The sequence below is a fragment of the Vigna unguiculata genome, chromosome 6 (genome assembly GCF_037176805.1).
Source record: "Vigna unguiculata cultivar grain cowpea cultivar isolate G323 ecotype 2 chromosome 6, ASM3717680v1, whole genome shotgun sequence".
Lineage (NCBI taxonomy): Eukaryota > Viridiplantae > Streptophyta > Magnoliopsida > Fabales > Fabaceae > Vigna > Vigna unguiculata.
Window position 1 is genome coordinate 41,229,770 of NC_140797.1, and position 14,610 is coordinate 41,244,379.

Genomic DNA, 14,610 nt, shown 5'->3' on the forward strand with positions numbered 1-14,610 from the left:
TGCACGTACCAAGTTACTCTAACGTGTGATTTCTTTTTGTGATATAAAAAAAGTAATATAACAATATAGTTATAAAATTATAAGGTTTGAATTTTAAGAAAAACATGCTAGTTTGTGTTGATGAAAAAAAAAAAAAAACTATGCAATCAGAGGCAAATATAACAAAGTTATGTCCAAAGAAATCAGAATGTTTAAATTAAGTATCCCTTATATTTATTGTTTCAAAAATAACCTTTTAAAACTAAGAACATTGAATCAGTTTAACTAATCACACTTTTAATAATGGTGAAATTAGGCTATTTTGCTTATATTTGTGTGTTTTATGTTTAATTTATTACTAAGTAAGAGTTTTAGAATAGTTTCTTAAATATTAATTTTATGATTATTTATAATATTTTAATTTTAAAAACATTTTTTAGAATTTATCTGAAAAACAGATAACACAAACAAATTATTTAAAAAGATAAAAAAGTTATGAAATTTGAAAAATGATGGAATATTCAAAACAATCATAAAATATATTGAGAATTTAATTTCAAAATAATTTAATAAATATATTATGACTTAATATCACATAACGTACTCATTTTATAATTTCGGTTTGCATAGCATATTTGTTTTCGTTTTTCATCCCTGTAATATGAAATTTAATTAATAAATTAAATAACAGATTTTTTTATTTTTTTTATGATAAGCAAGTCCTAGTTAAATACCAGAATAATTATTTAAAAGTTTTAATAAAATATGACAGCCACTTAACTTGTGGTTTTTATCCAAATAGAATATATTTTGAAGCATCAGAGAGGGAACAACATTTATTATACTTTCATTCTTTATCTTTACTTTATGAAATTCTCAACCTTCAAATCGAAAGCAAACATAGGATGTTGATGAATGGGGCATCTTCTTCAGCACATTCCTCATTTAAAATTATTTTTCCAATATTCACACTTGTTGAGGAAGCCAAAACGAATAAGTGTGCCTCTAATATCTTAAGATTACTTTTTAGAGTATGTAACCATTGTAATAGTTTTGTTTTAAAAGTTCTTTTGGAGAGTAAAAAATATATATTTATTTAAATTACTCTTAATTTTTATTCCAAAATAATGTAAAATTATAAGAAAAAGTTTTTAACTTAAGAGTTAAAGGAATTTTGATCCTGTAATCTCAAATCCGTCGGATAATATATATATATATATATATATATATATATATATATATATATATATATATATATATATATATATATATATGAAAATAAAAGTTATTGTATTTGAAAAAAAACTGTTTTTGTATTATTTTTGTCACTTATTTATTATTATTATTATTATTATTATTATTATTATTAATACTTTTACTACATGACATATTTCTGTCCATCCTGGTTTTGTTTTCCTTTTCTATTCTTTTAAGAAAATAAAAGTGTGGGGCTTGATTTCATTCTTTTGTCATTTTTTTTTGTGAGATTTAGTCTAATTTTTCTTTTTTTTTTTTATATAAACATCTAAACAATATTTTTTTTAAATAATAAATAAAGTTTTCTTATGTATGCAATTTTTAATTTAAACCTTTTTTTTGTTTAATATTGAAGCTAATCTTTTAAGGTACTTTTTATTCATAGGTCCAATTATGTCCTATGTTGATTCTAAATTTGATGAAAAATAAAAACTCGTAGTGTTTACATTTATGGGTTGATGATGTATAATGTTTCTTTCATGTTTGATTTGTCGTGTTTGATGCATTCAATTGTGTAATCCAAAGAAGAATAGACAAGTTTAACTGATACTTGCACATCGACACCTCTTTAAAAAAAAGAAAAATATCTTTTTATTAATTAAATTTTGATAAACTTTTTTTTATAACTTGAATTCACATTTTTTAGGTTTTTTTTTATTTTTTTTTATTTTTCAAATCATTTTATATTATAAAAAGAAATAATTAAAATTTAATAGTGAAAATATAAATTAAAGAACTTTGATTACACTTAATAAAAAATGAAGGTTCTTGGAGTCTTGTTGTAATGATGTGCATGTATAAAAATGGAAGCAGAGTTATGAGGAAGTCATAAAACTTATACTAATCTGAAGGCAACATGTCTTTCCCGAGCAAGATGAATTCCATGGGGGGCACTCTGGAATCATTTATCAGCACAGGGAAAGGGAAACAAAATTTCGAAAATTCTAAGATTAGAAGTGGGGCAACAATCCATAACCCACATCCTGGCTCTGTTCCCTCCATAGGAGGAACTGCATACTCCTTCATCCATGAAGGTGATGATGATCAGAGCTTTGCTGGTGCTGACATTCAGAGTGGAGGTATCACATTATCTCAAGCGAAATTATTTTATTTCTAAGTCTCACGTTTTTTTACAAAATAATGACTATGATACTATATTAAAAGTGGATTTTAAATCTAATTCAATCTCACAAAACCGATTTATAGGTTGAGATTTTCACTTTACTTACATATTATAAAATTGTTTTATCTTTAATAGATTTGATACTTACAACACTATATTCATTCATTTTAATGTATTAAAATTTAAAGTTTAAGACAGAAAAAAGTTGAGTTTAGGAATTAGTCACCTAAATTTTTTTATTATTGTGAAACTTAGACTCGATCTTTTACTATTTTTACATGTTTCATTCGTTGTCTAACATATTTGTTTTTCTGTTCTTACTGCCGTGTCTCTTCTGCTCTTGCTGTATTTCTGTCTGGTTCTCCAGTCCAAGGTACATGTCATCCTTTTTTTTTTGTTTATCTTTTGTTGTTCTGGTTTGATGGATGTTTTACTTTGTCTTTGTTAGGTTTTACAGAGGGGGTTTCACTGGGGAGAACAACACCAATGAGATCTGAGCCCAACCACATAAGACATTGACACCACTCTCAACCCAAAACCTTAAGGCAATGGGTTTATGGGCCTTGATCCTTATATGGTGCTCTACTTTCTCAATTCTGGTCAATGTGGGACTTAGACTCACACTTGGATTCCTAACAATCTCCCCCTCAAGGGTGAGTCCCTTCAACCACATTGGTACACTCCCCCTCCAGCGGAAGCATTCCCAACCACGAGTACCCCTTCTCGTACCGCCGTTCATCTTAACGGGACACGCTTACCTGGAACTCTTTGCCAGGAAGACTTTCGATACAGGGACATGCACTCGTCTGAGCCGGTATTAACCATCGGCTCTGATACCACTTGTTAGGTTTTACAGAGGGGGTTTCACTGGGGAGAACAACACCAATGAGATCTGAGCCCAACCACATAAGACATTGACACCACTCTCAACCCAAAACCTTAAGGCAATGGGTTTATGGGCCTTGATCCTTATATGGTGCTCTACTTTCTCAATTCTGGTCAATGTGGGACTTAGACTCACACTTGGATTCCTAACAACTCTGATGGGGAAAACAATAACAAACAATATACCAGAGAATGCAGCGGATATAATTTCCCCTAACTTGCAAGAATCTATGAGGAGCAATAATCAAAGAGCAGCAATAATAAACCACCAAAAGCACAAATAAAGGCACCAAGATTTTTAACGTGGAAAACCCCTCAAATCAAGGGTAAAAACCACGAGTCGTCCAGACCAAAGAAATAGCTTCACTATGATCAACAAGAGTACAAAAGAGTCTTAATCAATAGCACAAATTAGTGCCAACACCCAACCAAATAACAAAGCAACAAAGCTTTCAAATAGAGAAGAACAAGAGAGGAAAACCTCTACAAATCACTGCTGCAGTGCGAAATTAATATCTCCCAACTCAGACCTCGTATCAAAGATCCGACCGGTCAGAATGAAGAGCAATGAGTTCCGAACCTGCTGTAAAAATTTCAGCCCGATCCAACGGTGAACGAATCCGCAGCGCCGAATTTACTGCGACAGCTCTATGAAAAACGTGAACAGAATTTTCCCTCTACCTCTCCCTCTATGTGTTAGGGCTTTCAGTGTATTCTTACTCTATTGTTCTGCCTCTCTCTTTATTTTATAGCCTCCTCTCCACTAGGTTTAAGTGAGACATGGGCTTCTCAAATTTTGGGCCTTTTCTCCACATAGGAAGGGAGCCCAATACCCAACAAATCTCCCCCTCACAACTATGTGGAGATAACCGCCAAACCGGCGATCTCACAACAAACTTCAAACTTTCCTCTTGGCAATGCTTTAGTCATCATATCAGCACCATTATCATCTGTATGAACTTTTTCCAACTCCAACAACTTAGCATCCAAAGCATCACGTATCCAATGATACCTCACATCAATATGTTTGGATCTAGAATGAAAAGTTGGATTCTTACCAAGATGGATAGCACTTTGGCTATCAACAAACAATGAATAGTTATCTTGCCTAAAACCAAGCTCCTGCAAGAATTTCTTCAACCATAACACCTCCTTGCATGCTTCAGTAATAGCAATGAACTCTGCCTCTGTAGTAGACAACGCTACACACCTTTGTAGTCTTGATTGCCAAGCCACAGCTCCTCCTGCAAACTTTATCAAATAGCCAGAAGTGGACTTTCTGGAATCAATATCCCCAGCCATATCTGAGTCTGAGTAACCCATCAAAGTAGGTTGATCACCTCCAAAACAAAGCTTCATATCAACTGTACCATGAAGATACCTCAAAATCCATTTCACAGCATTCCAATGCTCTCTACCTGGGTTTGACAAAAATCGACTAACTGTACCAACAGCATGTGCAATATCTGGTCTTGTACACACCATCGCATACATCAAACTGCCCACCGCAGATGCATAAGGAACTCTACTCATATTGGTCTTCTCAACTTCATTTGAAGGACTCTGTTTAACACTCAGTTTAAAATGAGTAGCAAGAGGAGTACTCACAGCTTTAGCATTTTCCATCTGGAATCTCTGCAACACCTTCCTAATGTATTGCTCTTGTGATAGATAAATCTTCTTTTCTCTCCTATCACGTGAGATATGTATGCCAAGAATCCTTTTAGCAGCTCCCAAGTCTTTCATGGCAAAAGACTCGCCAAGTGTCTTCTTTAACCTGTCAATTCTGGAAATATCTTTCCCAACAATAAGCATGTCATCAACATATAATAACAGGATAATAAAGTCATCATTAGAAAAACTTTTAACAAAGACACAATGATCAGAAGTAGTCTTCATGTAACCCTGCTCACACATAAAAGACTCAAACTTCTTATACCACTGCCTTGGAGCCTGCTTCAAACCGTATAGACTCTTCCTTAGTCTACACACATATTCTTCCTTGCCTTTAACAAGAAAACCATCAGGTTGCTTCATGTATATCTCTTCCTCCAAATTACCATGAAGGAAAGCTGTCTTCACATCCATCTGCTCAACCTCCAAATCAAGAGTAGCAGCTAAACTTAGCACAGTTCTGATGGATGACATTTTCACCACAGGTGAGAAAATCTCATTGAAATCAACACCCTTTTTCTGTCTGAAACCTTTCACCACTAATCTGGCCTTGTACCTTGGAAGCGTAGAATTTGAATCTTGTTTCACCCTGAAAATCCACCTAGTTTCCAATGCCCTTTTGCCCTTAGGCAATTTCACCAAGTCGTAAGTGTGATTATCATGCAAAGATTTCATCTCATCTTGCATTGCATCCAGCCACTGTTTCTTCTCTTCACTATCCAAAGCCTCTTCAAAACACTCAGGTTCTCCACCGTCAGTCAAGGTTATGTACTCATCACAGGAATACCTTGTAGAAGGTTGTTTTTGTCTATTAGACCTCCTGAGTTGGACTTGAGGTGATTCAGGTATATCACCAAGATCGTCATCATCATCATGTTCCTCTTGAGCATCATCAATTGGAACCTCTACTCCACTTCCAAACTGTTGATCATCAACATCACCATGTTGCTCATTGTCTTGAGCTTCCGTTTCAACATTCTCCAAATTGTGAGCGGGCAACCTCATCGGATTACCATCAGTGAGATTACTATCTTTCTCGGGTGTGGTCTTCTCCACCTTATCAATGTCTTCAATGGTCTGGTCTTCCATGAATTGTACATCACGACTTCTAACAAGCTTCTTCTCAACAGGATCATAAAACCTGTAGCCAAATTCATCCTCACCATAGCCAATAAAGATACATTGCCTTGTCTTTTTATCTAACTTGGATCTTTCATCCTTAGGAACATGAACAAATGCCCTGCAACCAAAGACACGCAAATGATCATAGCTAACATTCTTACCAAACCAAATTTTGTCTGGCACCTCAGTATTCAAAGCAACTGCGGGACTGAGATTAATAACATGCACAGCTGCAAGCAATGCCTCTCCCCAAAAGTGCTTAGGCAACTTTGCTTCTGAAAGCATACATGTAACCCTTTCAGCCAAGGTCCTGTTCATCCTCTCCGCTAGACCATTCAACTGAGGAGTTTTAGGAGGAGTCTTCTCGTGTCTAATACCATGCTGCCTGCAATAAACATCAAAAGGTCCACGGTACTCACCACCATTATCACTACGGATGCATTTCAGCTTCTTGCCTGATTGCCTCTCAACCATAGCATGAAATTCCTTGAACTTTTCAAGTACTTGACCTTTCCGCTGAAGAGCATAGACCCATAGCTTCCTGGAACAATCATCAATAAAAGTAACAAAGTAAACTGCACCACTAAATGACTTTACCTTTAATGGGCCACAAACGTCAGAATGCACCAATTCAAGTAATTCTGACTTCCTTGAGGGTGGATGCTTCTTAAAAGATACTCTGGTTTGTTTACCAGCCATGCAATGAGAACATTTCTCCAATTCTGCATTTCTCAATCCCATAAGCACATCCTTTTTAGCTAAGCAGTTAAGCCCTTTCTCACTTATATGACCAAGCCTCCGGTGCCACAAAGATGCCTCCATATACATAGCATTCACACTGTCTTTAGCAACCAAAGCTTTAGTCCAATACAATTTAGATTGTTTCTCCCCTCTGGCCATAACCAAGTTACCTTTAGTGAGCTTCCATTTACTAGAACCAAAGTGATTGTCATAACCACAATCATCAAGCAACTGCACAGAGATTAAATTAAAACGGACATCCGGAGCATGTTTGACTCCTTTAAGCAACAACTGCACTCCCATGTTGGTTTGCAGGCAAACATCACCAACACCAATCACTTTAGACTCACCATCATTACCCATCTTCAACACTCCAAAATCACCAGAAGTGTAAGATGTGAAGAACTCCTTCCTAGGTGTAACATGCAGTGTAGCACCACTATCAATAATCCACATGCTCTCATCAGATACAAGATTAACGGACTCAAAGTCACGAAGAAGAACAAGATCACCATCTGTAGCAGTAGTGACACGATCATCATCATCATGATCATTCTCTCTCTGTTTGCCCTTCTTGTCTTTGTTCTCCTTTTTCCACTTAAAACAGTATTTCTGAATGTGTCCAGTTTTATGACAAAAATGGCACTCTAAATTCTTGTATCTTGACTTGGACTTGCTCCTACTCTTCTCTCTACCACCTTTATGTTCCTTTTTCTGACTTCTCCCCCTAGCTTCTGTAACAAGCATCTCAGACTGAGATGAAGAACCATGTGCCTTCCTTCTCATCTCTTCATTAAGAGCACCGCTCTTTGCCATCTGAAAAGAAACAACACCATTCGAGGCAGAGTTCGTAATTGAAACCCGAAATACCTCCCAAGACTCTGGTAGAGTATTAAGCAACCATAATCCCATAACTTCGTCATCAAACTTTATGCCCATTCCTGACAATTGATCTAGGAGCCCTTGAAACTCATTTAAGTGATCAGAAATAGAAGAATTCTCCCTGTACCTCAAATTCATCAAGCAATTTAACAAATACAATTTATTATTGCCCGACTTAGAAGCATACAAAGACTCAATCTTCTCCCACAAAGCTCTGGCATGTGTCTCATTAGCAATATGATTATAAACATTATCTTCAACATATTGCCGAATAAAACCACATACCTGTTGGTGCTCAAAGTCCCATTCTTCTTCAGACATAGAATCTGGCTTCTGTGTAGCAAAGACCGGAAGATGCAATTTCTTGACAAATAATAAATCTTTCATCTTGCCCTTCCACAAATGATAATTTGTACCATTCAAAGCAACCATCTTTGCATTTGCCTCCATCATTCAAGCAAGTAAATATAGCCCAACCAAGAGCTCTGATGCCACTCTGATGGGGAAAACAATAACAAACAATATACCAGAGAATGCAGCGGATATAATTTCCCCTAACTTGCAAGAATCTATGAGGAGCAATAATCAAAGAGCAGCAATAATAAACCACCAAAAGCACAAATAAAGGCACCAAGATTTTTAACGTGGAAAACCCCTCAAATCAAGGGTAAAAACCACGAGTCGTCCAGACCAAAGAAATAGCTTCACTATGATCAACAAGAGTACAAAAGAGTCTTAATCAATAGCACAAATTAGTGCCAACACCCAACCAAATAACAAAGCAACAAAGCTTTCAAATAGAGAAGAACAAGAGAGGAAAACCTCTACAAATCACTGCTGCAGTGCGAAATTAATATCTCCCAACTCAGACCTCGTATCAAAGATCCGACCGGTCAGAATGAAGAGCAATGAGTTCCGAACCTGCTGTAAAAATTTCAGCCCGATCCAACGGTGAACGAATCCGCAGCGCCGAATTTACTGCGACAGCTCTATGAAAAACGTGAACAGAATTTTCCCTCTACCTCTCCCTCTATGTGTTAGGGCTTTCAGTGTATTCTTACTCTATTGTTCTGCCTCTCTCTTTATTTTATAGCCTCCTCTCCACTAGGTTTAAGTGAGACATGGGCTTCTCAAATTTTGGGCCTTTTCTCCACATAGGAAGGGAGCCCAATACCCAACAGTCTTCTTGTGTTTCTGAAAACTTAGTGCTATGTTATATTAGAAGAAGTACTCTAATTAATGCCTTGTGTTCTTGTTTTAAGAGGTGAAGAATGAAAAGGAGGAAGATGGTACTAAGGATTTATGGGCACAGTTGCAGAAAATAGGTGTTGAAGATGATTCCTTGGGCGTTGTATACTGGTACCTTTTTAACAATCCTACTGCTTTGAAAGGTTTTAATGGTGTTCCAATTCATCAGCGCAAGAACATGTTACCTATCATTGTGCCAAACTATCAACCCAAGGGATCGGATCGGAATGTTAAGGTAAATATCAGCTTTTTCTTTTCTTCTTCTTATTTACAACTTCATGTTTGATCGGTTTTTATTGTTTTAATTTGATCATGTCTTTGCAGATAACATAGAGACTTTTAAAGAAGTTCACATCAAGAAGTGCTATGAATAAAACTTGGTGTAACCTTTGTCTCTTCTGCATGTTCAAGCCAGGGGTTCTTAATGAACTTCTTTTGGATGTATCTTATTATCACAAAATTCACTTTTTATATTGAAAGTGATATTCAAATAAAAAAGCAGAATTTACGTTTTTATTATTTAACTAGTAACTCATTTTCTTTTGTTGGAATATTTATGGAAAATGTATTTTTTATCTACTATGACTATGATTTTGTTAAGAATTTAAGTATAAGTTTAAATTTTGAATTGAGAGTAATGTTAATAACTTAAAATTTTAAAATTATCGAAAATAAAAACTCCTCACAAGTACTCACGTAACAAAATAATAAGTGATATCATCAAATCAAATATACTTCTATTGAAGTTTATGGAATAACTATTTTTAAATTATTCATGATATTTCTGTAATAAATAGGTTTACTATATAACATTTCGAAATAATTAATATAGAATAGTTAAAAATTAATTTTAAATTATTATTTGAGATGATGTGTCCGATACCCATCGTGAAATATACTTTTTCAGAATGTTTACCGGGAATTTCTATAATATATTCTTGGAAAGTATTTTTCAGAATTTACTAGTATTGTAAAAAGTAATTTTTTTTAATTATAATGCAACGGAAAGGTGCACGCAGAAAATATGAGGGAGCAGAATCACTTGCCTAATAAGACTGGGCCGAGAATATGAAGCCCGTGTTAGGACTGTTGAGATGTTGATGGAAGGCCCAATAACAGCCCAGAATACTGAGAACACGAAACAAAAAGTGCGAGTGAGCAAACGAGTCTAAGTTCTCTCTCTCTCTCTCTCTCTCTCTCTCTCTCTCTCTCTCTCCCTCTTTCTCTCTGTGAATCGTTTGAGTGATCGCTGAGATCTGAATCTACCGATGGCGACACCGGACCACCTGTTCAACCTCCGCAACAATTTCTACCTCGGCGCCTACCAAGCCGCCATTAACAGCAGCGACGTCTCCAACCTCTCCGAAGAAGACGCCCTGGAGCGCGACACCCTCGTCCACCGCTGCTACATCGCCCTCGGCCAATTGCAGTTCGTCATTTCCGAGATCCACGACGATGCTCCCACTCCTCTTCAAGCCGTCAAACTCCTCGCCCTCTATTTCTCCTCTCCCGACACCAAGGCATGCTTACTTCTTTTTCTCCTCAATTTCTCCTCTCATCCATCTCATCACCTCTCCTCTCGAAATCTCACAGGACTCCGCCATCTCCAGCCTCAAGGAATGGCTCGCGGATCCCGCCATCGGAAACAACCCCACGCTCAGGCTCGTTGCCGGTCTCGTCTTCCTCCACGAGAACGATTTCAACGAAGCACTTAAACACACCAATGCCGGAGGGACCATGGAACTGTATAATTCTTCTCTCTTTTTTCTCTCGTTTTCATTTTAATTATTTATTTTCGTTATTATAATTTTTTTCGTGTTTTTTTTTTCTTTTTCTTGCGTTCAGGCACGCGTTGAATGTTCAGATCTTCATTAAGATGCATAGGTCGGATTATGCGGAGAGGCAGCTGCGGCTCATGCAGCAGATTGACGAGGATCACACTCTCACTCAACTCGCCAATGCGTGGCTCGATTTGGCTGTGGTATTAATTGATTAATTTATAATAGTTGCTGTGATAAGAAATTAGGAGTTATAATTGTTGGAGATGTGGTATATGATCAAATTCAAGTACGAAAGTGATACATTCTTCGTCTTACAAGCTGATTATGTAAGATTGAGTTAGGTTTAACAGCTAAGTAGGAATAATAGTAAAAAAGTGATAAATTTTGGTATGTTTAATTGATGGGTTTCGCCGAATGATGATGGATCAGGGAGGGTCGAAGATTCAGGAGGCGTATCTGATATTCCAAGATATGTCGGAGAGGTATCAGTCCACCAGTTTGCTTTTGAATGGCAAGGCGGTTTGCTGCATGCACATGGGCAATTTTGACGAAGCAGAGACCCTTTTGGTTGAAGCGTTGAACAAGGCACGTTTACGTACTGTTTTTATTCTATTAGTGTTCTCTTCCATTGTTTAACAATATAATTGTTTTTTTATTGTGGTTATGATTTAGTAGTTTTTAACTTGCTGAGTGATTTTCCTAGAATTTGTAGTTATTATAGGCAGACACACCATTTTGGGGAGTATGTAGGGGAAGGTAGAGAGAAATGGAAACATAAGGAGAAGGAAGAGGGAAAAAGTGATAGATGTGATGAGTGATATTATAGAAAAGAGAGATAGGAAGCAATTAGGGTAGAAAGCAGATGGAAGAAAAGGTGATTGGTGTTTATATATTTTCCTTTTAAACTGGTCTCATGCTGAAAGGAGTTTTTTCTGCGTGTACTTTGTGCTAGCTCTTGGTTTAAACTTTTAAGCTGTTGTTCTGAAATGGCATTCCATGGTTGATTTGTTGTTTTGGAATATGTGTGATGAAAATTTGTGTGGCTTATACAGGATGCCAGGGATCCTGAAACGCTAGCCAATCTAGTTGTATGCTGTCTTCACCTTGGCAAGCCATCTAACAAATCATTCAGGTAAACTCTCTGGACATTTTTACTGTTTGTTTCCATCTCTCTTTCTCTAACAATATCTGGTTACTTGTTCTGCCAAAACCCTTTTCTTCTCTTCTTACATTTAATAGCACAGTATGTCTGTTGAAAATATCCTATTGCGTGGAATAATGTAGAACATGACTGGCTGAATCTTCAGTTTCTTGGGAAAAGTGCTATTCAATTCTGAATCGATTCTATGTATTTGATACGAGTCAGGGCATTCTAGGTGTATTTTTGTAGATGGAGTGTCTAACCTTATCAACAAAATATCGATACTGAATTTCTTACACTCTTAACATAGCCTTCAACAGTTATAGTAATTAGTGAATTTACATCAGCTATATGAAAGAGAGAACATGAGTTGGCCTCAAACATGAATTAAATTTAGTAGCTGTTGGAGATCTTTTAAGAGTAGCAACAGAGTAGTGCAAGTTCAAATAGTAAAATGGTAATAAAATATATAGAAAATGCATAACATGTTAGAAAGGGTTGAATAATATTGTTCAAAACTGTTTTGGTGGTGAACATTGAACAACCCCTAATCTTAAAGGGAAGGTGATTTTAAACATTTCAAGTGTATTGACAAAAATACTGTTATTTACATTTTGAAATTCGATGTTACAAGGGTAGGAATGTAAATTAATTTTCAAAACTTCTTTCTTTCTCTTCACTGTGTTGTTGAACCAAACAGTCCCTAACTCTCCAATTTCCTTTGTAAAAATAGTTTGTATCTTCAATCTGTCTAGGACATTCCTTAACTTTTACTACCAATCACCTAGTATATTTTTACCGAGTGACTTGGGAAACATAAAGCTTTTGTTTCTTATTTGATTGAATCTCCTGTTATACTTCTGGATTTGTGCTTTTCCCTTTGAATTTATTCCTTGCCTTTCGTTTGTCGCTTGATCTGGTGTGGTATTTCTCATTCTTCAAAATCCTCACCCGTATATTTTTTAACGATGTATGTGACTTGTATTGCTTTGCAGCCAGCTGAAACTTTCTCACGCAGATCATGTTCTCGTCAAGCGGGTAACATCAGCAGAAGAAAGTTTTGATAGAGCGCTACAAACATTTTCTTCATGAGCCGATTATTCAACTTCTTTCAGGAGTTGAATGGTCTGAGGTCTTCTATGCAATTTTTACACCTTGTCGTGGCCATTGTGTTGGGTTGCGTATCTTAGAACATAATCAACTGGGTAATGTGGCATAGTATTCAAATTTATAACATTGGTTTACTGAGTCTTGATGTTGTAAAAGCTACATCTGACATTAAGCAAGTTCATTTACATCGTATATTTTACTAAAAAAAGCAAGAAATGCCAATAGGTATTTGAGTAAACAAGATCATGGTTGTGTGGATGGATTGACGAATCTGTATTCTATTCTATTTTATCCGAAGTTTTGCATTCTCCTATTTGTATTTCTCATGTGGTAAATTAAGTGTTTGCCTACTAAATTGTGTATATGGCAAGGGTAGTTTACATCGTTACGTTGTTGGAGAAAACGTATTGAAAGGACTATGATAAAGATAAATTAGATTGTAAATACTTTCTAAGAGGCAGTTACAATTTTATAAATACTTTTAAACGGTTTTTGATTACTAATTTTTATTCATGTTCATTTAAATGCATGCAACACAAGAATACTGGTGGGTGATGCTGTTGGTCTCGGTTATTGTTATTACTAGCAAAATTACAAGCTTACAGAATCTATGAATTTGAATTTCGACTTAGATTGAAATTGAATTTGCATTCCTGTTTTATTTGAATAGAATTGAATAATAATGTGTTTTAGTTTGGACATAACCCATAATCGACTATAAGCACAGTATACTGCGTGGTTAGTTAATTTGCATAAAGTGTGATAAAAACTAATTGTGTTCTTTTTTAAGTGAATGTGACAGTTTTTATGAACAATTGATGACTAATATTTGTAGTATTAATAATGTTCATGGAAGAATACAACGGACATTTTATATTGTTGTTGATTATCGGATAATGCTCATACAAAATTAATCTTTACTCTGGTATTGAGTAGTTGAAAATTTTCATTGGTTTATTTGTTTCGGGTTAATTTTGGAAATTAACGTTTTCACCAAAAAATGTTATTATTTAGTATTTTTTAAGCTTTAAATATACTTATTTGTTAAATATTTAAAAAATATATATTTATTCTACTAACACCAAATTCTAAAAGGTTTAAATGATAATAAATTGTATTATTTAATAGAGTTGTTTAAAATTTAAATTTTAATAATTTTATTTTGAATATAGAATAAATTACGTTGGTATTTATTATTTTTTGATAAATTCTAAGTAGTGTCCCAATATTTTTTTAATTGAGATGCATAAAGATAATTGTTGTGCGGTTATTTTCTATACTCATTATTTAGAAAATAATAATTTTGAAGTAAACATTAAGTAATTTTACACACTAGTTAGTAAGACTGTGACATCTTTTTAGAAAATGCTTTTTTGTAGTTATTTTGTAGAAAACAGTATCATTTAATGATGTCATTTTATGATGTTATATTATGACTATGTTAGTTACATCATTAAGAAAAACATAATTATATGTTACATCAATTAATGATATCTTAACAAAAAGAACGTCGTTCTTTCTGTTCTTATTATAAGAAACGTTTGAAAGAAAAAATTGTTGATCCTTCTTATAAATTATTTTATAATTTTTGTACTTTATATTTATTTTTCTTTTTTATCCCTATTAAATATTATGATTCCTTATATTTTGTATTAATAAATAGTAAA

The 14,610-nt window shown here is 34.9% G+C and overlaps 2 protein-coding genes across 3 annotated transcripts; both read left to right on the plus strand.

Annotated features, from left to right (window-relative positions):
• The first annotated feature begins 2,051 nt into the window (after nt 1-2,051).
• Nucleotides 2,052-9,430, plus strand: LOC114188561 (uncharacterized). Of its 2 annotated transcripts, none has more exons than XM_085674368.1 (3): nt 2,052-2,315; nt 8,926-9,146; nt 9,236-9,430. In XM_085674368.1, the coding sequence occupies exons 1-3, from the start codon at nt 2,093-2,095 to the stop codon at nt 9,242-9,244; spliced, it is 453 nt and encodes a 150-aa protein (XP_085530494.1). In that variant the 5' UTR covers nt 2,052-2,092; the 3' UTR covers nt 9,245-9,430. The 2 variants fall into 2 exon arrangements, 1 of the variants encoding a protein (XP_085530494.1); XR_014995635.1 differs by lacking the exon at nt 2,052-2,315 and adding an exon at nt 2,586-2,732.
• Nucleotides 9,431-10,100: 670 nt separating this feature from the next.
• LOC114188907 (coatomer subunit epsilon-1-like) lies at nt 10,101-13,256 on the plus strand. The gene is made up of 6 exons (XM_028077575.2): nt 10,101-10,431; nt 10,505-10,656; nt 10,757-10,892; nt 11,122-11,277; nt 11,745-11,824; nt 12,829-13,256. Exons 1-6 carry the CDS (start codon nt 10,180-10,182, stop codon nt 12,923-12,925), a joined length of 873 nt encoding a protein of 290 aa, XP_027933376.1. The 5' UTR covers nt 10,101-10,179; the 3' UTR covers nt 12,926-13,256.
• The last annotated feature ends 1,354 nt before the right edge of the window (nt 13,257-14,610 follow it).